The sequence below is a fragment of the Limanda limanda genome, chromosome 3 (assembly GCF_963576545.1).
Source record: "Limanda limanda chromosome 3, fLimLim1.1, whole genome shotgun sequence".
Lineage (NCBI taxonomy): Eukaryota > Metazoa > Chordata > Actinopteri > Pleuronectiformes > Pleuronectidae > Limanda > Limanda limanda.
The window spans coordinates 33642605-33666736 of record NC_083638.1 but is presented as its reverse complement, the minus strand read 5'-3'; the positions used below and the strand labels follow the sequence as shown (position 1 = coordinate 33666736).

Sequence of the window (24132 nt, the reverse complement as noted above, 5' to 3'; positions counted from 1 at the left end):
CAGTAGTGGGGGATACTGGAACTGCACCTACATACTGCAGTAGACAGAAACTCAGATCCTCATCCAGCTTCAGCCTCACTTCTCTCCAGTGTTGTTGCACAAAATGACCTCACTGATGTGTTGAGAAAACCCCAATCCAACATCCAGACAATATCAGTCCAGTTCAGGGTAATGTGAGGGCTGCCAGGTTAGATACTATTGATCTAAATCAAACATATAACAATTGGTTATTTAGATCTACTATATTAATTGTTGGTTTCTCACATGACCATCTGGTAATAGTAGATTTTCTCGAAACTGCTATTACAATCTCAGACCGATCTCAACACTGTCCTTACTAGCATTTCAATGTATAGTTGATAAAGGAAGATTTTAGAAGTTTAACTGGATGGTGGGAAGTAAATGGATTTGGTAAATGGATTTGTATAGCGCTTTTCTAGTCTGATGATGACCACTCAAAGCGCTTTACAGTACAGTTTCACATTCGACCATTCCCACACACATTCATACGGTGCATCTTCTTGCAGCACTTTGTTATTCTAATCTTTGGTTGATTAGACAATTTTTAAAAAAATATATAATTTTTTGTGTGCTACCCATCAGGGTCCGACATCTCACTAATGTGCCATCCACAGATAGCTTGAGGATTCACTGTCTCTTCTACATGTATGTTTAAAATAAAAACATGAATCTGTGAATTACTTTAATAGCTCAGTTTTGTATGCAAGGTGTACCGTGCGTACGGAAAGTATTCAGACCCCTTTCAATATTTCACTCTTTGTTTCTTTGCAGCAATTTGCAAAAATCTGAAAAGTTAATTTTATTTCTCATCAATGTACACTCAGCACCCCATCTTGACAGAAAAAAAAAACAGAAAAGTACAAATTTTAGCAAATTTATTAAATAAAAACTGAAATATCACATGGTCATAAGTATTCAGGGAAACTGTGTGCAGACAAAATTTAATTAAATATTAATTTATAATGCTGACCTAGTTGATTAGACATTTGCTGTTCACTCTTGATGACTGATAAGGGTCTTGTTTTTTATGTTTTAATGACTATTTTATTGATGGTTTTTACAAGCTCTCAGTTTTCTGTTGTTATTTGTCTGAAGTTAATGTATTTATGTTTTTAATGTCTTTCTTTCTTGAGCCTGTGTTTCTTGTGAGTTTGTCTTTTTTGCCGGGCTGCAAAACAAATGCAAGACAATAAAGTGGAAATTCGACCAACACAGAGACATAAAAGGTCCCCCCCTGCACTCCAAAATCTCATTCCCAGCAACAGATAACGCCTGCTCTAGTTCTCCTTGTAAAGTGCAGACATGATGTATGTATAGGATTGCTACAGGTCATTGTTGTGTTGAACTCTGGATCAAGTACCCATCTTTAATTGGCTGCATTTACTCTTCCTTGTGATCACTCTCCAGATTAAACATTTACATCAAAAATGCAAAAAAATGCCAAATAAAAAAAGTGATCTAAAACATTTTTTCACTCAGTATGGATTACTGTGTGTTAACTAGTTGCAAATATGGCATTTATATCCATTTATTATTCACAATACTACACAGTAAAGGAAAAGGGTCTGTTTACTACTGAAGCCACTGTGTTTTAATGTAAAGTATTACATGACTTCACATTTGTGTTCAAGTTTCAGTTTTCTTGTTTTTAAATGGTAAGAAGATTGCAATTATGCTGCATTTTTCTAGGCATAACAACAACTAAAAGCTTTGTATAATATGATGCATATTCACACAGCGATTCTGTACTTCTGTAATGCTTCTTTAGTACTTCACACACAATTAGCACTGCTGTCAGGGTTTGTCCACTCAGCAACAGCAACCCCCATGTTTTTAAATTTTTTTAATAATTATTCCTGTTAACATTTTCAAACATTTAATTATGTAATGTAATATCTAATTATAAAGATACAAATTTCATAAGAAATATCGATTTGGACAATGCAGGAAATTTCAACATCAATATCTTGAGTAAATGGTAAATTGACTGCTTTTCCAGTTTTATCAACCACTCAAAGTGCTTTATAGCTACATCTACCCATTCACTGTCAAAGGTCACACAGCACTTTTATAGACATGGCTTTTTCTATCATTCCCCAGTCATAAACTGTGTACGTGTGTGTGGGTCTCTGTGTGTATTTGTGTTAACAGGAAGAGCTGATTCTGGAAATAGTCAACAATCCAGACTGCAATCCCAAACAGTTCAGACACTCCTACCTGCGCAGCACTCTGGTCCTCATCCTGGTAACTCTAATGGTAAGACACATATGCACACACAAACTTTGACAGCCATATCTCTATGCTGTCCAGGATATCTGAATACTGCCATAGATTAACTCACTCTACACAAACCTCCAGCATTCAATTTACTTCTGTTTTATTGAGCACATCCACTATGAAGAGAGCAATCCAAGTAAGAGGTTCCATGGAGGACCTGCCCGTGCGAGGTTGATTGGAAATTACAAAGTAAACATTTTTTTCTAATTTTACCTCATGCATGGAAAAAAAGCTGCAGTGCTTTTAATTTGAAGTGTTTTATTCACATTATGAAGCAAAACGTAAATCAAATACGTGCGCATGATTGAATCAAGTGCACGAGCAGTCACAACTGACGACTTTAGCCTTCAAAAATGTTTGCTCATGCTAAAAAAAGAAAGGTAGACACCGAATGCAGGGTTTTCAACAAAAAATTGAGTATTTATTTATTTACTGAAGTTGGAGGTAAAGCCGTGTGTTTAGTTTGCGGAGAGCAGATTGCTGTGTTTAAGGATTTCAATTTGAGTCAGCCTTACGAGACGAAGCACGTGGGGAAATACAAAAGCTTGACTGATGCTGAAAAGGCAGGGACATCGGAAGCTTTACTAGCTGCGCTACAAAAGCAGCAAGGCTTTTTTACCAAGCTTCGCACATCCAGGGATGCAGCAACAAAGACCAGGTTTGTAATATCCCACAAAACAGCTAAAAACAGTAAGCCATTCTCGGAGGGGCAGTTTGTCAAAGAGTGCTTGGTGGACTCTGCAGCACTAATATGCCCTGAAAAAAAAGAAGCATTTGAGCAAGTCCCGCCATCCAGGCGAACCGTGACGAGAAGGATCGAGGACAATGCAGGGAATCTGGAGCTTCAGCTGCGACGTGAAGTGGCAAGTTTTTATTTTCTCCTTGGCTTTGGACGAGAGCTGCGATGTCCGTGACACAGCCCAGTTACTCGTATTCGTGCGTGGGATAAAGGACTTCAAGATTACAGAGGAGCTGGCAGCGCTGCGGTCAATGAAAGGGACAACGACAGGGAGCGATCTATTCCCGGAGGTAGATGGATGCATGAAGACGCTGGGTCTGAAATGGGACAGACTGGCAGGTGTCACAACAGACGGCTGTCCAAGTCTGACCGGGAAAAATGTCCGACTTTTGAAACGTATGCAAGATAAAGTGACTGAAATCGACCCAGATCAGAAATTGGTATTTTTGCATTGTGTAATACATCAGCACGTCTTGTGCAAGTCAGTGCTAAAAATGAACCATGTTATTGATGTTGTCACTAAAATAGTTAACTTCATCAGGGCACAGGCATTGAATCATAGACAGTTTGTTTCACTTTTGGAGGAGCATGAGACTGAACATGGTGACATAGGCTCAGCCTGGCAAAATGCAAAAAAGAGTATGGGAGCTGAAAGCAGAGATTTGAGAATTTATTTTGCATTTGCTGTTGATGTGACTGCACTGATGAATGAACTGAACACCAAACTGCAAGGCAAGGGCCTATTTGTTTATGAAATGCACAGCCTGTTGAAGGCTTTCATGAGAGTTAGTTTCTTTCAAGCCAACTGGAGAGCAACAATCTCACTCACATGCAAACCCTGAAAGAAGTCACACCATCAGCTGATCACCTTTGCAGGTACTCATCCATGCTAGGAGCACTGCATGGTGAGTTTTCAAGGCGATTTGAAGATCTCAGAATGATCGAGGATGAAATGCACATGATTGCCTCTCCCTTTACCTGGAGTGTAGATAATGCACCCAGTGATGTTCAGCTGCAACTCATTTACATGCAGTCTGATGCAGTACTGGCAGAGCATTTTAAGTCAGGATCACTGCTGGATTTTGACTCTTCTCTCAAGGAGGAGAACTTTCCAAACATAACGAGACATGCTCAGAAGATGTTGGTTCTCTTTGGCTTTACCTACATATGTGAAAAAATATTCTCAGTGATGAAGTTTTCAAAATCCAGGTATGGATCCTCTCTCACTGATCATCATCTAGCAGCTGTGCTTCGCATCTCCACCTCAGACATTCAACCTGACTTTGATGCACTTGTGAAAGCCCAACAGAGACTAGATTTCGCTCACTGAACTGAAAAAAATCAAATGAGGTTTTGGTGTTTCTGGATGATTTTTTTGCAGAAAGGGTTATCCTTCAGGGCTGAATTCAAGCCCAAGTCACACACGTGGCACTAGACAAAAAGCAGTATTATTGTCACAGTGAACCTCTTCGGACAGGCCTAATCCCCTGCTGTAACCTACTGTTTCCATGATGTTACCTCGGCGTTCGCCAGTGACAATAAGCTGGGTCTATCGGCGTTTGCGGACCTTAAGGGGGATATGGAGAACAAAGGAGAGAGCCGCGCGGACCGATCGCGACGTGTGATCTAATTAGCATATGAATCGGAGTCCAGCCGCTGGCTAGAACCTCTCTCTACTCACCATTGGAGGATACCACAGACCCTTGAAACTAATGTCACTCGTGATTGGCTGGTAGAAGTGTTGCTATTGGTCACCTTATGGGTCACTGCAGTGCACACGTGGGGTCACAGCATTCCGCACGTGGGGTAAGCCCCTCCCACACAATATTAATAATAAAAATGTATATATTAATATTTATTATTATTTATTAGTAAGCCTTTACCAAAAGCACTGCAGTTAATTAAAACTAAACATTCATGTGATGCTTGATGTTATAGGTGAACATATTTTACAGGGAACAAATGTGAACAAGGTATATGTGGAGTCCAAGCTTTATTTACATACAGCAAATATATTGTACAAAAACTCAGGTGAGGCTTGAAATGTTTCTCTGCAGCCTCTGGGTCATGACTTCTTTGTGGGACTCCAGTGTGTAGACGTCTGTGGTGTGTAGCTGTGAGATCAGTGTAGCTTCCAGTCTTATATGAAGTGTGGGACACAGGTCGGTGCGCTCCTGGCTGTGGAAGGATGGATCCATGTCATCTGTCCCGCTTCAATCAGCTGTAAACACATTCAGTAAAATTAGCACAGTTCAATGACAACATACACCTTTACATGTAACTGGAAAATTATTTAATGAATATAACCTTACCCTCTTTCTTCTCCGACAACTCCTCAATGCTGATGTAAGGTCTGGTCGGATCATACTGGCTCATAGTGTGTCTTTGTACGTCATGGACAGGCAGCTGGAAAACAACACATGTAACATGACTTTATTATTAATAAACGGAAATAGCCGCGCTGCATCACCGTTGGAAGATCCACAGCAAAAAAACACCAAAACAATTCATAAACAGTTACTTACATTCAATGACTTCAATTTTCTGCACTTTAAATCCAGACTTTCAGCGTCTCAGCCTAACGCCTCTTTGTTTGTGTGTGTGTGTGTGGGGGGGGGGCTGAGGCTGTGAAAACATACAGAAAAGTCACGTTGATGAAAAAACTTAACGAGAACAAACTGTTACATCTAAGTAATTCATACATATTTACACATGCACTAGATCTGCTCCAGCACTCGATGCTGTATTCGTATTTTAGCAACTTTCTCGCTATCCCAAAGTGGCGGACATGCTTTTCAGATGTAGGGTTAGCTTCGTAGTTAGCATGGCGGCTCCGTTTAGCTCTCACCGTAACTCAGGGACTGTGCGCCCGTCTTCTCCGCCTCGACTCGTCCACACCGGCCCCGCGGCTCTGCTTCCCACGCACTCATCTTCTCCTCCAGGGAACAGCGTCGCGTCGACTTCAGCAAGTTATTTACCCCGAAGACAGAGTCACTCGTACGGGACAAGCTAAACACGACCCGCTTCCTGTCTGCGGGACACTCGACGCTGCACGGCGTTTACGAGGCTGTGATTGGACAAGTCCATCAGCTGATGACGCGAGCGGGTGACGTGAGGTTTTCACAGTTTCCCTATCTTAAAGCAGCGGTTACTTCATATGGGATGAGTATGTGACTGAGGCCCAGTTTATTTTTTCTGGTGTTTAGTACATTTACACACATGATTCACGCTGTTCTGTGTTCGTAACCTTATAGTTGAATGCACTTATTGTAAGTCGCTTTGGATAAAAGTGTTGACTGTTTTAATGGAATACTGAGAAAGTTTAATAACAACAATTAGACAATTGAAGTTCAAATTATGAAGGAATTTCAGCTCTATATTGTGTCTTCTTTATATTTAAAATAATAATCGAACTGAGTGGAGATGTATGTTGTAGCCAAACAGCCGGCTGCTGTGTTTTGTCACTGTGTAGTCCATGGGGGATTAAATATTACACTGAAAAAATAAATCATTAAATCAATGAATGGTTCGAAGCAATTTTGAAAGTAGTGGTGAAAAGGTAGAATTTATAATTCATGGAAAACAGCTTAGACATAAATGTCAATGGCAAATGAATATGATGCCAGTATTTTGGGAGGACAGATATTTTTATGGAAAGCCGGGAGAAGTTTGGAGATTACAGGGCACAGACACATCATACCCAGCATAATTTCTTCCTGTTGAGCGGATTGCTGGTAGATGTGTGGTTAACAAATCCTCTGTGCATTTAACCAGCAAAATTGAAAAAGTGACCGTAATCATGCCACTCCGTACAGTGGTTGAGATTCAGGATTGTTTTGGATGACAATTTTTTTTTTAAATAAAGTGCATTGTTTCATTTGACAGCATTGACCTTTGTTCATGGTATACAATGTAATTCATTATAGCACACTTACTTATTTAAGAACAATTTAAAATTTCAGGTTTTATATATATTTTAAGCCTGGTGTACTCAGCCAGATAGTTTAGTTGGTGCCTCTAAAGGTGTTATCTGCTCTGAGGGAAACTGTCCTGATTTGCAGTTGTGAAGCTCAGAGCATTGTCATTTGCATTTGAAAGCCTCCAGCTAGGCGTAGGAGCAGGGGGGGTCAACTCCCAGCATTACCAGACTTGAAACCTGCAGGAAACTTGTAATTCCTGAGAGTTTCTTTTGTTGCCTGCAGATACGTGTGAAAACCCGTTAACTGAAAAATTTGCCAACAATTTCCACGGCACTTAATGACACAAACGCGTCTTTTCATGCAGTGTGGTGGTCGGTGGGGAAATGTGATTTCTTCTGAATTGCAAATTTGGGACCCTTTCACACTCACAGAACCCCACGTGAAAGAGAAATAATGTTTTTTGCTTCATTGGCAGTGGGATCAAAATGTTTCTATTACGGAATCATCAACCTTTTGTCCGGTGACGTCATGATCGAGGCAACAGCCTGATCCAAAAAGCTCCCGGAGAATTTGTAAAAAACTAGCCAGAAAACATAATTACATCTTGTTTTCCCATCTAAAACTACTCACAACAACAATATCGTGATGACCAGCGTTCGACGAGAGACAGGAAAGAGGAACAAAAAGGCTCCGAATCCCCCCAAGGAGCAACAAAGTCAAAGTGACTCAGGTGACGAAGAGCCCATGGCGACTTGCTGGGATCGGTATCCAGGTGCACCTGGATGAACGGGAGACACTCCGGGCGGAACTTTTACGGACTTCAACATCAAACAGAGCGAACATGATGACTGGTGAAGATCTGAGGAGCTTCCTCCACGGTGATGGCGAGGGAACAAGTGGAAACACACCGGGCTGTGAGTAGACTTTGAGGGAAATGAAGATTTAGCTTAATTGGTAGGATTAATTTGTTCTGGCTAGCTTTATCACAGAAAGTTTATTAACATTATGTAAAAAAAAAAAACAAGTTCTCCTCCACGAGGAGCTTTTTTCTTTTCTTTTTGTTTCTTTACGCTCCACGTCAGCGAGCACCACGGGCTATAGCAAAGGTGTTGGTCCTGCGTGTAACCCAGCTGCACTGTGTGCACACCCCCGCAGAGACATGTCACAACTCTCTGTCCCTGTTGAGACTGATTTTATGTTTGTTAGATCAGTCGGGTTTGTGGAAGAGCTAATATGCATCTTTTTACACTTGTTTTTTGGGGTATTAATGCACTCTGGTTGGGTAAGTGCTGGGGGAGGGGGGGAAGCATCCTTTTTACTTTTTTGTCTTTTTGTAATGTACATGTCGCATTTTGTTTTGTTTTTTGAAAGTCTTATTGTTATCATCTATGACCATCCTTTTTTATTGTGACACCCTTTATACTACACAGAGCAATGTTCTGTCTTCCTGTCTTATATATGCTATTACAGCACAAATCTGTAAAGTATGAGTAGAAAAGTGAAATTTATCTCTTTGAATGTGAAATCCCTGAATCACCCTGTGAAAAGGAACAAGGTACTGGCACATTTAGATCAACTTGGGGTAGGGGTAGCCTTCTTCCAAGAGACACACTTATGAACTGCAGATGTTTTAGGTATTCAGAGGAGTTGGGTGGGGAAAGTCTTTCATTCCAAGTTTAACGCTAGGGCCAGGGGCGCAGCTGTTCTTATACACAAAAATATCACCTTTGACAGTGATCAGATAATTGCAGACACGAACGGCCGGTTCATCATAGTCACCGGTCAGCTTTTCAACAAACCTGTTATTCTCGCCAGTGTGTACGCTCCAAACTGGAACGACAGCACTTTTATTAATTCCTTTTTCTATACTGTCCCTGGGGTTAATAGCCACCAGTTGATTGTTGGGGGTGACTTTAACTGTGTTCTTTGCCCCAGTCTTGATCTGTCTTCTACCAGACATGCACCACGGACTAAAATGGCCACTGCTATTAGTACCTTTATTGAGCAATACGGAATGGTTGATCCCTGGCGTTTTCACTTCCCTACAGGAAAGGCGTTTTTTTTCTTTTCACCAGTTCACCATACATTTTCTAGGATTGATTATTTTATTTTAGATACGCGGCTTATACCTTTGTCTAGCCCTCCCACTTATCATAGTATAGTTATATCTGATCACGCCCCCTTATCCTTTGAACTAGATTTTCCTGATCATCCTTCCCCATATAAACAGTGGCGCCTGAACTCTCTTCTACTATCTGACATCACTTTTGTCAAATTCATCCAAACCCACATAAACGTTTTCATTGAGATCAATGCATCACCGGAGGTATCACATAGCACAATATGGGAAGCGCTGAAAGCATATTTGCGAGGCCAAATTATTGGCTATGCCTCAAATACCAAAAAGGCAAGGTTGGCTAAATTGAAAGAGCTCTCTGTAAAAATGTCACAGCTGGACAATCAGTATGCCTCGGCACCTACTCCAGAACTTTATCAAATGCGTATTCACCTACAGACTGAGTTTGATCTAGGCTCTACCTCAGCAGCAGAGAAGCTGTTACTAAAGTCGCGACATTCGTTTTATGAGTTTGGCGACAAAGCAGGCCGGCTTCTCGCTCACCAAGCCCGCCAAACTGCAGCCTCACGCCAGATAACCCAAATTAAGACCACCTCAGGGTCAGTGTCTACAGACCACAAGGAGATTAATGATGCCTTTGCAGCGTTTTATACAAACTTATACATGTCTGAATATGATGATGAGGCTTCAGATTCAGAGGCGTTTTTTCAGAATTTGAATCTACCAACCCTTGAGGACTCTCAGAAAGATGCCCTTGATTCCCCCCTGACGCTGGAGGAGGTTTGTGATGCCATTAAACATATGCAATCCGGCAAATCCCCTGGACCAGATGGGTTCTCAGTGGAGTTTTTTAAGAAATTTACAGAAGACTTATCCCCAATACTACTATCTATGTTTAATGAATCACTTTCAATTGGCCATCTCCCTGAAACTCTGAACCAAGCCTCTATCTGTCTCCTACCTAAAAAGGACAAAGACCCCTTGTTATGTGGGTCTTACAGACTGATTTCCCTCCTAAATGTGGGCTGTAAAATTCTTGCTATGTCCCTTGCTTTACGGCTTGAAAAAACTCTTCCCAAGCTGGTGCTACCTGACCAAACCGGATTTATCCGAGGCAGACATTCCTATTCTAATATCCGTAGGCTACTACCACCCTTTCGGATGACCCTGAACTTGTAATATCCTTAGATGCAGAGAAAGCGTTTGACCGGGTGGAGTGGGAATATTTATTTATGACCATGAGGAAATTTGGCTTTGATGATGAATTTATAACCTGGGTTAAATTGTTGTACGCCTCTCCCTTAGCCTCTGTCCATACTAATGACTCTCACTCAAAATATTTCCCACTACATAGAGGCACGAGACAGGGCTGTCCTCTGAGCCCCCTGCTTTTTGCTCTGGCGATTGAACCGCTTGCGGCTTTTATTCGTCAATGCCAGTCAATTGAAGGAATAACTCGAGACACAACACACAAGTTCTCGCTTTATGCTGATGATTTACTTTTGTATATTGCTAACCCAGTATTTTCGTTGCCGCACGTCCTGTCTACTTTGGAACGATTTGGAAAGTTTTCAGGTTACAAATTGAACTTAGAAAAAAGTGAACTTTATCCCATAAACAAAGCAGTTCTCGATATCCCAATCCCAGCCTTCCCATTCAAGAGAGTGTCCTCCCATTTTAAATACCTTGGGGTGGTGGTGCCACGGTCTTTTCACAAGTTGTATAAATTAAACATCACACCATTACTGGATCAATGCAGGCAGGATATAAACCGCTGGCGCACGTTACCTTTATCATAAGCTGGCCGAATCAATTTAATTAAGATGAATGTTCTTCCTAGGTTTCTAACCAGTATTCGCAGAACTTTTTTACAAAGGCCAAAAAAGTTAGGAGGTATGTCAATGCCTAATTTTCTTTACTATTACTGGGCTTTCAATGTTCAAAAGGTCATAATGTGGGTGAATAGTGGTGCAGATGTGGAAACCCCCGCTTGGGTTAAATTGGAATCTTGTAAATTACAACACCATTCACTGGTAACAGCTCCCTTGCCACTTAAATCTGGTTCTTTTAAAAACCCTGTAGTTGCCCATACTGTGAAGATCTGGGTTCAATTTCTGAAACATTTTGGCCTGCAAAGTGCATCAATACAGGCTTCTATTCTTGCGAATCATCTTTTCACCCCTTCCAAGTCAGACCTGGCCTTTCGGGCCTGGCACGGTAATGGGATAAGACTTGTTAAAGATCTTTATGTTAACAAGGTGTTTGCTTCATTTGATCAACTGTCAGAGAAATGCATGTTGCCTCATTCCCATTTCTTTCGATATCTACAGATTAGGCACTTTATACAAAGGGGTTACCACCCTTTCCCTGAGCAACCACCAAGCACTCCCTTAGATAATCTCCTAGGATTTAAGGCTGGTCTCAAGGGCACCATCTCTAGGATTTATGGGGAGATTAGGACAATAGGACAACCTAAGGACAAGGACAACCTTAGGACAATTTGGGAACAAGACCTATGCCTTTCATTTGCTGATGGCCAGTGGGCTTCAGTCCTTGGCCGGGTTCACTCCTCCTCCCCATGTGCTAGGCACGGTCTAATACAGTTCAAGATAGTTCATTGTCTCCATTACACTAAAGAAAAATTAGCAAGAATATATCCTAATACTGATCCCACATGTGACCGATGCAAACTAGCCACTGAAACCTGGCTACACATGTTTTGGCTATGTTTCGAGCCTCCAAACATACTGGGAGAAAATCTTTGTATCGCTTAGTGACATCTATCACATGACGATTGAACCGCAACCTGTCATTGCACTCTTTGGGGTGATGCCTGAAGGTAGGGCCACAGTAGGGCCGGTTGGCATGCATGTTGTGATCGCCTTTACCACCCTGCTAGCCCGGCGCCTTATCCTCCATAACTGTAAGAGGCCGGTACCACCATCGCATTCAAGATGGCTCAAAGAGATCATGTTGTATTTGAAGCTTGAAAAGATTAAATACACACTGAGGGGAGTCACCGACACATTTGAAAAGGTATGGAGGCCTTTTCTTACATATTATAACAATTTAACCCAAATAACAGACTGGATCGATTCATAATATTTTTAGTATAGCACAGTGCAGCCTGCTTATATATTTTCCCCAGTAATATCATGGAAACTCACCTGACTAGTCCTGCACACTACAGCAGGCCTCAATAGCCCTGCTGTAGAGTGAAGGATGCTGGGAACTATCTGTTCATGTGATGGAAGAATGACCAGTAGAGGGTTGAAACTCAACGTTCCATACATGTTTAAAATAGAGTTTTGAATGATGTTTTTATTGCTCAGCGTTTAATTTGCGTATTTATTTATTTTTTCAAAATTCCCGAGCTAAACTTCCAATGGAAAGTTTCCGGAAATTTACCGGAAACTTTCCGCCCCTTTGCAACCCTACTCACACATACAGCATCCGATCAATCTTAACAATGAGGACTATTAAGTCCAATCACCCAGGTCCAACTATATACAAACTCTTAGACTATTTATCTTCAGTGTCTTTTATGTGTTATCTTTCACTTACTTATTCATGTATATGCACTCCATTCCTCGGTATTTCTGAAGTCTTTGTTTTGCTCGTGTTGCGTTGTCCTCTTTGTTTCCCACCCGTTGCCATGGCCACGTCTCGTCAATTCTTTGCTCAGCCTCCGCGATTCTCACCGTTTGTGATGCTAGCTCCTTCCCCGTGTCTGCTAGCTTTTGGTTAATGTCTCTCTTAAAATCCTCGAGTTCTTCCTTAAGTTCTCTTTTCATTTCTTTTTTGAGTGTGGCGAGCTCGCTTTTCATCTCCGTTCTGAAGTCGTTGATTTCTTTAAAGATGTCTTTCAGACCTGCACGCAGCGCTTCGACAGCTCCGGTCTCCATGTTTTCGTCTTCTTCCCCCGTGTCCGACATGTTTCCTCCGTCGTCCGGCAGTACGGGTTGTTTAGCTGGGTTTTTGGTATTTTTTTGTCCTCTTGATCTTTCTCCCCTTTTCATACTCAAAGCCAAAACGTTAAAACTCGTTTTAATAACCGAGTTTGTTTTTTTTTATTGAGTTTGATCGGGAGCTAGCTGTCTATGCTGCCATCCTGAGCTGGGTCCCACGTAACTCCAAGTGCAGCCATTTTAAAGCAATATTCTTTAATTTCCATTGCTTTCTGCAATAAGTTTTATCCTTGTTTCAATGGACTCACTGTTCTTGTGGTCCCTATATCCGTTCCGTCAGAGTTCTCTTCAGTCTCCTTTCCACTGCAGAGTTTCCTCCTCCCCGGCAGCCGCACTGTTCTCCGTGCAGGTGCCGTCTCATCCACGCTGTAGTAGCTAGCTTGCGCCGTACATCAACCCAAAAAAACCTCTGGTAAATTCTGACTTAAAACTGAAAATACCACAACGTGAGAACGCATCATCCTCGTCACCAGTTTTGTTGTGTTCTCACTCTATTATCGCCAATAATTAATACACAGGAGACACGGGAGCACTGCTCATAAACCTGTATTAGTTTGTACACAGAACGGGGAATTGCAACAACGTAAGCACGTAACATAAAGGGGGCGTAACAGTGAGCATGAAGTGACAAACGTAGGTGGTCTATACACAGCGAGTTGGGTGTCATCAGCATAGCTATGGTAGGAAAAGCCATGTGAGTGAATGACAGAGCCGAGAGAGTTGGGGTACAGAGAAGAAGGAGGGGACCCAGGACGGAACCTTGAGGGACCCCTGTAGTGAGAGGACAAGGTTCAGACACAGATCTTCTCCAAGTTACCCGGTAAGTGTGGTCATGAGGTAGGATGAGAGCAGGGACAGAGCAGAGCCTGAGCGACCCAGGTCCTGAAGGGAGAAAATAAGGATCTGGTGGTTCACTGTGTCAAATGCAGCAGAAAGGTCTAGAAGGCTTAGGACAGAGGAGAGAGAGGCTGCTCTAGCAGTGTGAAGTTGCTCAGAGACAGCAATGAGAGCAGTCTCAGTTTAGTGGCCTGCCTTGAAACCAGACTGGTGAGGGTCAAGAAGGTTGTTATGGTGGAGATAGGAGGAGAGTTGATTTAAATATAGCGTGCTTGAGAGTTTTGGAAAGAAAGGGAAGAAGAGAGACCGGTCTGTAGATGTTTACTTCAGATGGGTTGAGGTTGGGTTTCTTCAGCAGAGGATTTACTCTTGCCTCCTTCAGAGAGTTAGGGAAACAGCCAGTTGACAGGGGAGTGTTGATAAGATGGGTGAGAAAAGTAAGAAGGTCAGGAGCGATAGACTGAAGAATGGGAGATGGGATGGGGGCAGGTGGTCGGGCGGGCGGAGGTTACCAAGAACTTGATTGGGAGACGGGGGTGAATGCAGAAAGTGAAGAGGATGAAGATGAAGTTGATGGAAATGTAGTTATATATAGTTATAGAACGAGGATTAGAAAATGAGGAGCGTAGGTCATCCATCTTTATTGTAAAGTAGTTGACAAAGTGGCTTGGTAGAAGGGAGGAAGGAGGAGGGGGACTGGGGTGGTCAAGGAGGTTGGAAAAGCTGGAGAAGAGTATTTTGGTGTTATAAAATGAGGATTGAATCGTGCTTTGGTAAAAAATGCTTTTGGCTGTGGAAAGAGAGGCAGAGAAAGAGGAGAGAAGAGACTGATAACTGAGCAGGCCGTCGGGGTGTTTAGATTTTTGTCATTTCTTTTCTGATGCTCACATAGTGGCTCTGTCGGCACGCACCGAGTCAGACAACCACGGAGCTGGGGAGGACTTGCAGATCAGACAGAGAGTCAAGAGAGGAGGACAAAGTAGAAAGGAGAATGTCTGTGGCAGAAATAGGCTGCATGAGTGAGAGAGTCAGTGGAAGGGAGGGATGATAAAACAGAAGAAGCTAGAGAGGCGGGAGAGAGGGAACGAATGTTGCGACAAACAGGTACAGAGTCTGTTGATGTGGTAGGGTTGTTGTTTTGAGGTAGTGGGAGAGAGTAAGAGATAAAGAAGTGGTCAGATACATGAAGTGGGGTTACAGTGAGGTTAGATGTTGAACAGTTTCTGGTGAAAATATAGTCAAGGTGGTTAACGGCTTTGTGAGAAGGAGGGGAAGGACTGAGTGAGAGAGAAAATAAGAAAGAAAGTAAAAGGTCAGATGACTTCTCTGTCTGGATGTTGAAGTCACCCAGAAGGATAAGTGGAGGGCCATTTTCTGGGAAGTTTGATAGGAGGACGTCTAATCCCTCCAAGGAAACTCCTCAAGAACCTGGTGGAGGGTCGAGAACAACAATAATTAATTGTACCGGATGAGTAACTGTCACAGTATGAAATTCAAAAGATGTTGTAAAAAGCGGGTAGAGAGAAAAACTCCATTTGCGGGAGATGAGTAAACCTGTGCCACCACCCCTACCAGTGGGTCTGGGTGTGTGGATGAAAGACAAGGCAGAGGAGAGAGCAGCTGGGGTGGATGTGTTGTCCGGTGTGATCCAAGTCTCAGTGAGAGTAAGGAAGTCAAGCGATTGCTGGATAGCAAAGCCAGAGATGAAGTCCGTCTTGCGAGTAGCTGACTGGTGCGTTTATATTGCACAGATAGATGAATATGGCACAGTGAATATTGCACAGTTGAGAAATGTTAAAGTTTATAATGGAGAGCTGGTTGTACTGTCTTTCTGCTGCAGAAAGGAACGACCTGCGATACCTCTCCTTTAGACACTTAGGGTGAATCAGTGTGTTGCTGAAGGAGCTGCCCAGTGCTGTGATGGTGTCCTGCAGGGGTTGGGACTGGTTTTCAATCAGCGATGACATCATCCTCCTCTCTCCCACCACCTCCAGTGGGTCTAGTAGTTATCCCAGGACTGAGTTGCCCCACCTAATCAGTCTGTCCAGTCTCTTCCTGTCAGCAGTTGAAATGCTGCTTTCCCAGCAAACTACTTCAAAGAAGTGCAGGGCCCCTGTACTGGAGACAGCCTAGTCCAACACACAGTTCCTGGTAGTTGACTGGCAGTTCACTTGTTACTTTACTATAGTTAAATGAGGTTTGTTTGGAGTATCGTTCTAAAAAGAAAATTATTTACATTCATCATGGATTTCATAAAGTATAAAACAAACCTTAAAGATACCATCTTAGATTTCAAACAGAAGGTTCACTCCGCGCCACGCAGCACCCTTCTCAACGCGCAGACGCCTGGATGTTCACACCGGACGGGCATTTCTCTGCGCCGGTCAGCACACGATTCTTCTTTCACCACTTGTTTTTTTATGTAACCCATTCAATGTAGGGGTTCGGGGGTAAATGATGATTGTCTGCATAGCCCCCCGACCCCCACCCCTCTCTTTCTCTCTCTGTCTGTCTGCTTGTGTTCTTTTCGTGGATGGGCAGATGGGGAAATTTAATAATGTGAGAGGAAAACTCAGGGAAATTGAAACTCCCGGACAACAGAAGGGGATTCGCTCGCGGGCATACAAGACAACTGACCAAAGACTTAAATTTGCAGAAACTTAAACATCATGTTTAATTTACAGCTTTCATCCCATCAACCTAAAGTATTAATTTATGAATGAATGTTTTCTCTTCTCCACCATTTCTGTTGACTGAATTTCATTTGCTTAATAAATGTTTTTATTGTGAAATATATGCATGAGTGGAAAATGCATGGCTTCATATGGTATAGTACCATATAGTACTGGTATTTATGTCCTAAGACGTTCTCTCTCTTGCTCTGTCTCTCTCTCACACACCTATGTCCATCTTAAAGATAAACCCTCAGTATAAACTAAGCTGTTGCTCCGTGGTGCAGCATCACCCAGTGTGAAAGCAATTAAGCTATTTTATTTAGTTGCCTTATTGTGAAAGGTTGGTCAGTGGATTTGTGTTTTTCTGTGATCGTAACAAGCGTATGTGTATGGGACTTTTATTGTAAAGGGTCACCAACGGAAGTGATAGTTGTATGACTATATATAGTAGATCGCGTGCAACAAGGACTAAACCATTTGTCTGCAGGGGTGAGAGAGCTGATATCAGGAATCCTATTTGGATACAAATTTCAGTAAATCAATCGATTTAATCAGCCAGTTTAAGCCATTTTCCTTTTAGAAATCAAATAAATAACATTAATTAAGACATTTGAATAAACATTTTAACAAAGGTAACTGGAAAACCTGTGTGTTTGTTGTGTTTGCAGCAAGTTTCTGTGTTCAAAGAATATAATATTCGGCGCCACTATGAAACTCACCAAGGTGAAAAATACAACCACTTGCAAGGACAACTCAGAAAAGAAGATAAATGACCTGCTAGCAATTCCGTTTTTAGCCGGGAGATAAGTGATGCAGCAGTGAAAGCTAGATACCTTATTGCCAACAAAATAGCATCAGCCTCAAAGCCATACTGTGAGGGTGAGTTCCTGAAAACATTTCATGGAGAAAAAGGCCAAAGCAGTGCATGAATTAAAAAACCCAGAATGGCCGCAGGACCTTGCATTTATGTTGAATATTACAGAGCACTTGAACAACCTGAACAAGATGCTGCAAGGCCGTAAGAAGGTTGTGACACAATATTATGACATCATACGTGCATTTAAGTTGAAGCTAACTTTGTGGAAGACAGCTGTCAAGTGGTGCTGCTGCTCATTTCCCTCATCTATGAAATGGGCAAATGACCGGGGTTACTGCTGACACGAGTTGCTACAAAGACAAAATTACAGAATTGCTGCAGGAGTTTGAGCAGCGGGTTCATGTCTTTAGTGACCTTGAGACCGATTTTGCAGTTTTTCGCTCGCCATTTACAGATAATAATTGACTTACACTGTGATCAGGATTTAAAGGACGAATTTGCCTCAGACACATTTTATCGATATTTTTTGCCAGGATACCCCAAATTGACAGCCCTGGCAGCAAAGGTTTTGAGCATGTTTGGGACCACCTACCTGTGTGAACAAGTGTTCTCTGTAATGAACATCACAAAAACAAAGCTTTGCTCAAGACTCACACACAAGCACTTGAATGATATTCTTAAATTGGCTGCTACTCAGGATTTTAAGCCTGATATTGATGCACTTGTGAGGGTTAAAAGATTCCAAGTTTCAGGAGAAAATTAATCGGTGAGTCGACCTACTGCATGTAAGATAAGGCTTCAGACACTTTTGCATCCTGAAGAACACAGTTCTGTGAAAATGAAAACGTACTGTTGAAATATTTGACACTGAACATTGTTCAATATGATGTTAATCAGCAGCTTCAGCACAAAAGAGTTTGGTAGCATCAGGGTAGCAAAACCAGACTATAAAAATAAGTTCGAAGACAACTTCAATACCAACAATCCGCATCTGGCAGGGGATCCAGCACATCACCAACTACAGGAGCAGCAGCCCAACGGTTGATGGCGATGCCTCACTGAAAGAGGAGCTTTAACTGTTTCTTTGCTCGCTTTGAGGTGAAGTCAACAAGGACTAATTCAATCGGCCCATCAGCCTCAAAGTGCCTCACAGGAGCAGGAGCATGATGTGGGGCTTGTGCTCAGAGCCATGAACCCATTGAAAGCTGCTGGTCCTGATCGCTTGATAGGAAGGGTCCTGAAGGAATGTGCAGACTAGCTCTCCAAGGTCTTTACAAAACTCTTCAACCTGTCCCTGAGCAAATCCATCATCCCACCTTGCCTGAAGTCTTCCACAATCATTCCACTACTAAAGAAGCTCGCCATCGGCGTGCTCAGCCACTACCATCCAGTCACACTCACTCTGGCCATAATGAAGTTCATTGAGAAATTGGTTCTGCAACACATCAAAATATGCCTCCCACAAACTGTGGATCCAAACCAGTTTGCCTACAGAGCTATCAGGTCTGCTGAAGACGCAATAACCACTGCTCTTCACACAGCAGTGACTCACCTCGAACACCAGGGGAGCTATGTGAGGATGCTATTCATAGACTTCAGCTCTGCATTTAATACCGTCATCCAGGGAAGACTGCTCACAACACTGAAAGACCTCAGACTCCCACCAACCACCTGCAATTGGATTAAAGACTTTTTGACAAATCGCCCTCAGACTGTGATAATAGGCCCACACCTCTCCACCTTCATCCTTAGCACTGAGGCCCCCAGGATTTAAGATTAAGATTAAGATACATTTATTTGTCCCAAACACATGCACAGACATGCACAAGCACACTCATGCAAGGAGGGAAATTTAACCTCTGCTTTTAACCCATCTGGTGCAGGACACACAGAGCAGTGGGCAGCCATGTACGTTGCCCGGGGAGCAGATGTTGGGGGAGTAAGGTGCCTTGCTCAGGGGCACTAGACAGGGTAGGGAGAATCCTCTTGGATTTTTGGACAGATCAATCCAGGTTCGTCTTTTTGTTGTTTCTCCGTGGAGTCGAACCAGAGACAAACCAGAGACCTTTTCTGCCCATAGTCCAAGTTTCTGCCACTAGTCCACCGCCTCTCCCACACTCCCACAGGACTGTGTGCTGAGTCCCTCCTCTACTCCCTCTACTCCCTCTACACCCACAACTTCATCCCCACCAGGCGTGGACTGGCCATCAGGAGGACCCTTGACATTTTGAGGTGGCCTGACGCTCGTTCTTGCCTGCCGACTTTGAGTGCACCTCAGCGCGGTCTGATGACGCTGATGGCCCAATCACAGTGTTAAGAGCCCAGCGTAGTGGAAAGCCCTGCGTGCCCGTGCAATAAACCCAACAGAGATCTCAGCACGAGCCGCGTTCTGAAAGTGACATCAGTCAAAATGGACCGCAGTCAGCAGCAGAAGAGGAAAGATGGAGCAGAGAGAGAGAGGATGAGGAAAAGAAAAGCCTTGGCTGCAGGAGCAGCAAAATACAGTAAAATTCAGCATTGCATCGCTCATCCAATGGAAGACTGTCCACTTTAACACCTTCTGGGCCCAGGGTCAATGTTTGGTCATGTTAATTTAATCTGACCTAGATAAATTGAGTCAGTCCCTTTTTCCCATAATCTTATTCATTTAGCTTTTCTATCCGTATGTCTTTGATGGCCCTTCATCTGGATCCGAGTCCTGCCCCTTCTGACTTTAAGTCCGGCTTGTGATTTCATCGCCTGTGTATGAGTTGCCCGTCCGGCAGCCAGTCTCTGGGATCACCTTTCTCCCTGTGGGCTATGGATCCTCTAACTTCTCGTAGGCAGTGTCCCCTGACCCTTCCAGCCCAGGGAACGCCATTCGTCTGAATGTTTCAAGTGTTTTATTCTTGGTCGTCTGCTCTGCAGCAGTGGTTGAGATGGAACCAAACTATCTTACCTTCGACTTTCAAGCCTGTTGAGGTTGCTAAGACGACTTTATAGGGGCCTTCTCGTTTGGGTTGGTCCCACTTTCTTTTGGACACCTTCATGTGTGCCTATAAGATATGGTACAGGCTGGCAGGTGCACACATAGACATCTTAGGTTGTTTTTTTTTTAATAAATGAATGTTATATTCCTGTTTTCGCACAGCTTCCCTGTCAAACAAATATATTGATTGAATGAAAAATCTAAATATCAGGTCTGTAGATTAGACTTTGCCAAGATCCGATGCCTCTCTACCCTCCCTCCCTCCATGACTCCTGCGCAGTGGTGAGAACTAGAGTTGTGAACATTTCTTAATTCCTAGATGCATTGCGATGCGGATAAGATCAGTTCTAAGTGTAAGTGATTGGAAAACATCAGAGGAGCAGAGTCCCTTGTTGACCATCGGAGTAATGTGCGTCAGTGCAGTGGTGCTGCCAAGGGGGGCTAAGTGGGACCACCTTGTATAATCACAGTTTGTCCTTTAAAGCATTAGGTGCAGCACACAAGTCTAAACTGAATGAATGTCAATAATTGTGGCCTGACCACTGTCATAGACTAACTGCTGTTTTGATTTGCAAAAATTATTTTGTAAATTACAGCACACTTGTAATAACAGTAATTGTCTAATATTTTTTAAAGCACTTTCTTGATAAAAAGAAATAGTTGACTGCTGAATCGTAATTTGAAACGTGAGGCTATTGAAGGTGCACACCTCTAGTGAGCACAGAAGTCATCACTGTGTTTTCAGACAGGCAGCACCTCCCTTTTTATTCTCACTTGTGTGGAGCTTAATAATGATGAGCAAAAGACTAAGTTACCAGTGCCTCGAGTTTACAGCTAATAAGCCAAAAGACAAAAACAACTTATGTCTTTCTAATGTACATGCATGAGCTAATAGCTAAGCAATAGCTAACGTAAGGGGAGACATTAAAGGTAAATACAGTAAAATCTATCCAATGATCTCATCACATTCGCCACCTTGATATACAAAGTAGACGTTAACTAATTAAAATACGCTTATTTGCATACACATATCAACTGGAACTGCAGTTGAATAGGATAAAATATGTTACTAAAACATCACCACAGAACTTTCTTGGTTATTGACTTACATCAAGACAGTATTTTCCCCTGAAATGTTATGTTCAAATATGCAGATTAGCTTGTTTGGTGAATTTAGAGTAATCTACAGATACAAACAGACAGAGGGTTGTAGTGGAAAAATAACTTAGTGTGGTTGAAACCTATCTTGTAGTTGAAAAGTAAGTACATTATCTACATATGCAACCTGTCCAACTACTTTATGACCTGAACTGTTTTATGGTCTGAACTGTGTATGACCTGAAAACTGTCAGACCCTTTATATCACTTATTTACTCTCCAAATAACTGAATGTATGTCTCCTTATCTCCAAAGGAAACATATGTAAATCAGTTTCCTGTGTTTAAATTCCTCTCTCAACCTGTGCCTACAGAACCAGTCTGAACTAGCCCCTTAGTTCTCTTACATAATATCTTTGCATTTGACTGTCCTGCATCTTCACTCTGAGATCCCTGTGACTCTCTGTGTTGATATTTTCTGCAGAAAGCCACTATTAAAATACATGTAGATAAGTTTGGTGTTCCAGCCTCTTGTATTTCCAGATTTCCATCACAGGGTAGAACAAACAACATCTAAATGTGTATTTTTGGAAGTTCTTTCCATTAGAGTGAAAAAAGACATTGAAGCAAAATAGTCCATCATATCAAAATTGACCAGTACATACAAAAACAATGTTTTTGTCTGTAGTGTCCTGCCACAGTATCTGCTTAATTTTGATTGTAGGTTCCTCATCTAATAACTATTAATTCTACTAGTTTGTTGTTTGCTGATAGATCTTTATCAATCCATGATACAGCCCTCCCTCAAATGTGAAAGAAGGGAATTATAGGTATACTGAAACTAAGTCCTTGTCACCAGATATTGAATGTGTGTTATTCTGACTTGACCCCTTCCCCGGAGTCCCTGTGCCTTATCTCCCGCAGATCCAGGGCCGCAGCTGTGGCCACATCCTCATGGATTGCGATTTGTGGATCGCATGTCGTAGGTCATGGTGGTTGATCCAGTGTGGTGGATTCTATGTCGTGCCGGCTGATTGTAGTGGGAATGGCGGATCCTTTGTCGCGTTGGCGTCAGATAATGGTGGTGGACCACGACCGAGGTGGCAGCTGATGATGGATCCTAACTGGTGGCAGTGGACAATGACTGTGGACTATAGTGGCATCCGATCTTGATGGTGGATCATGATCTTGTTGGCTGCTGACCAGAGACTATGATGCAGCAGGACTGCTTGACATATAGTTATGAAGTTATCCTTCAAAATGTTTACCCTCATCGATGCTGCTAAAACCTTTATCTTGACGATGTTTTCCTACACTTGACATCTAATGCACTTCTGTCCGTCCTGGGAGAGGGATCCCTCACATGTGGCTCTCTCTGAGGTTTCTACATATTTTTACCCTGTTAAAAGGTTTTGTTTTGTAGTTTTTCCTTACTCTTGTTGAGGTTTAAGGACAGAGGATGTCTCACAATGTTAAAGCCCTATGAGACACATTGTGATTTGTGAATATGGGCTATACAAATAAAATTTGATTGATTGATTAATTGTTATTCTAAATACAGTGGATATAACATGTATACACACCCCTGTTAAAATGCAAGGTTTTTGTGATGTAAACAAATGAGACAAAGATCCTGTCCGAAACTTTTTCCACCTTTTAATGTGACCTATAATGTGAACAATTCAATTGAAAAACAAACTGAAATCTTTTAGTTGAAAAAAAAAAAATAGAAAACTTACAATAACCTGGTTGCATAAATGTGCACACCCTCAATCTAATACTTTGTTGAACCACCTTTTGATTTTATCACAGCACTCAGTCTTTTGGGGTAGGAGTCTATTAGCATAGCACATCTTGACGTGGCAATATTTGCCCACTCTTCTTCATAATGGCTCCAAATCCTTCATATTGCGAGGGCATCTCCTGTGCACAGCCCTTTTCAGATCACCCCACAGATGTTCAATTGGATTCAGGTCTGGGTTGGATGATTTGTATGTATGCTTTGGGTCGTTGTCGTGCTGAAAGGTGAAACTCCTCTTCATCTTCAGCTTTCTAACGGAAGCCTGAAGGTTTTGTGCCAAAACTTACTGGTATTTGTAACTGTTCATAATTCCCTCCACCTTTAATAAGGCCCCTGATCCAGCTGAAGTAAAACAGCCCCAATGCACGATGCTGCCACCACCGTGCTTCACTGTGGTTATGGTGTTCTTTGGGTGGTGTGCAGTGTTGTTTTTGTGCCAAACATACCTTTTGGAATTATGGCCAAAAAGTTCAACCTTTGTTTCATCAGACCATAACACATTTTCCCACATGCTTTTTAGAGACTTCATGTATGTTTATGTATGAAGAATACGGAAGCTTTGTTGTCACATGTAGTACACAGCCAGTACTTGCCAAAAAATTCCTGCAGCTCCTTTAATGTTGCTGTAGGCCTCTTGGAAGCCTCCCTGACCAGTTTTCTTCTCGTCTTTTCATGAATTTTGAAGTGTGCACAATTATGCAACCACATTATTTTAGTTTTTTCTTCTTTTTCCCCCTAAAAGACTTCAGTTTGTTTTTTCAATTGAACTGTTCACGTTAAAGGTCACATTAATAGTGGAACAATTTCTGACTAGATCTATCTTGGTCATATTTTTTTTACATCACAAAAACCTGTCATTTTAACAGGGTTGTGTAGACTTTTTATATCCACTGTATATACTAGAAACTATAGTAGCATAGAATACATGCACATTG

At 42.2% G+C, this 24132-nt stretch overlaps 1 protein-coding gene and 1 long non-coding RNA gene across 2 annotated transcripts in view; one reads left to right on the top strand and one right to left on the bottom strand.

Moving 5' to 3' along the window:
• LOC132998941 (anoctamin-9-like) overlaps positions 1-24132 on the top strand; it is a 95185-nt gene that overhangs the window by 50320 nt on the left and 20733 nt on the right. The window contains exon 12 of the mRNA XM_061068694.1: positions 2173-2277. Within this exon, the coding sequence (XP_060924677.1) occupies positions 2173-2277 (105 nt within the window). The remainder of the gene's footprint in view (positions 1-2172; positions 2278-24132) is intronic.
• LOC132998976 (uncharacterized) lies at positions 5018-5656 on the bottom strand. Its single transcript, XR_009678016.1, has 3 exons — positions 5563-5656; positions 5350-5443; positions 5018-5258 (listed from the first exon to the last, which is right to left on the bottom strand). It is a non-coding gene; the product is annotated as an uncharacterized LOC132998976 (long non-coding RNA).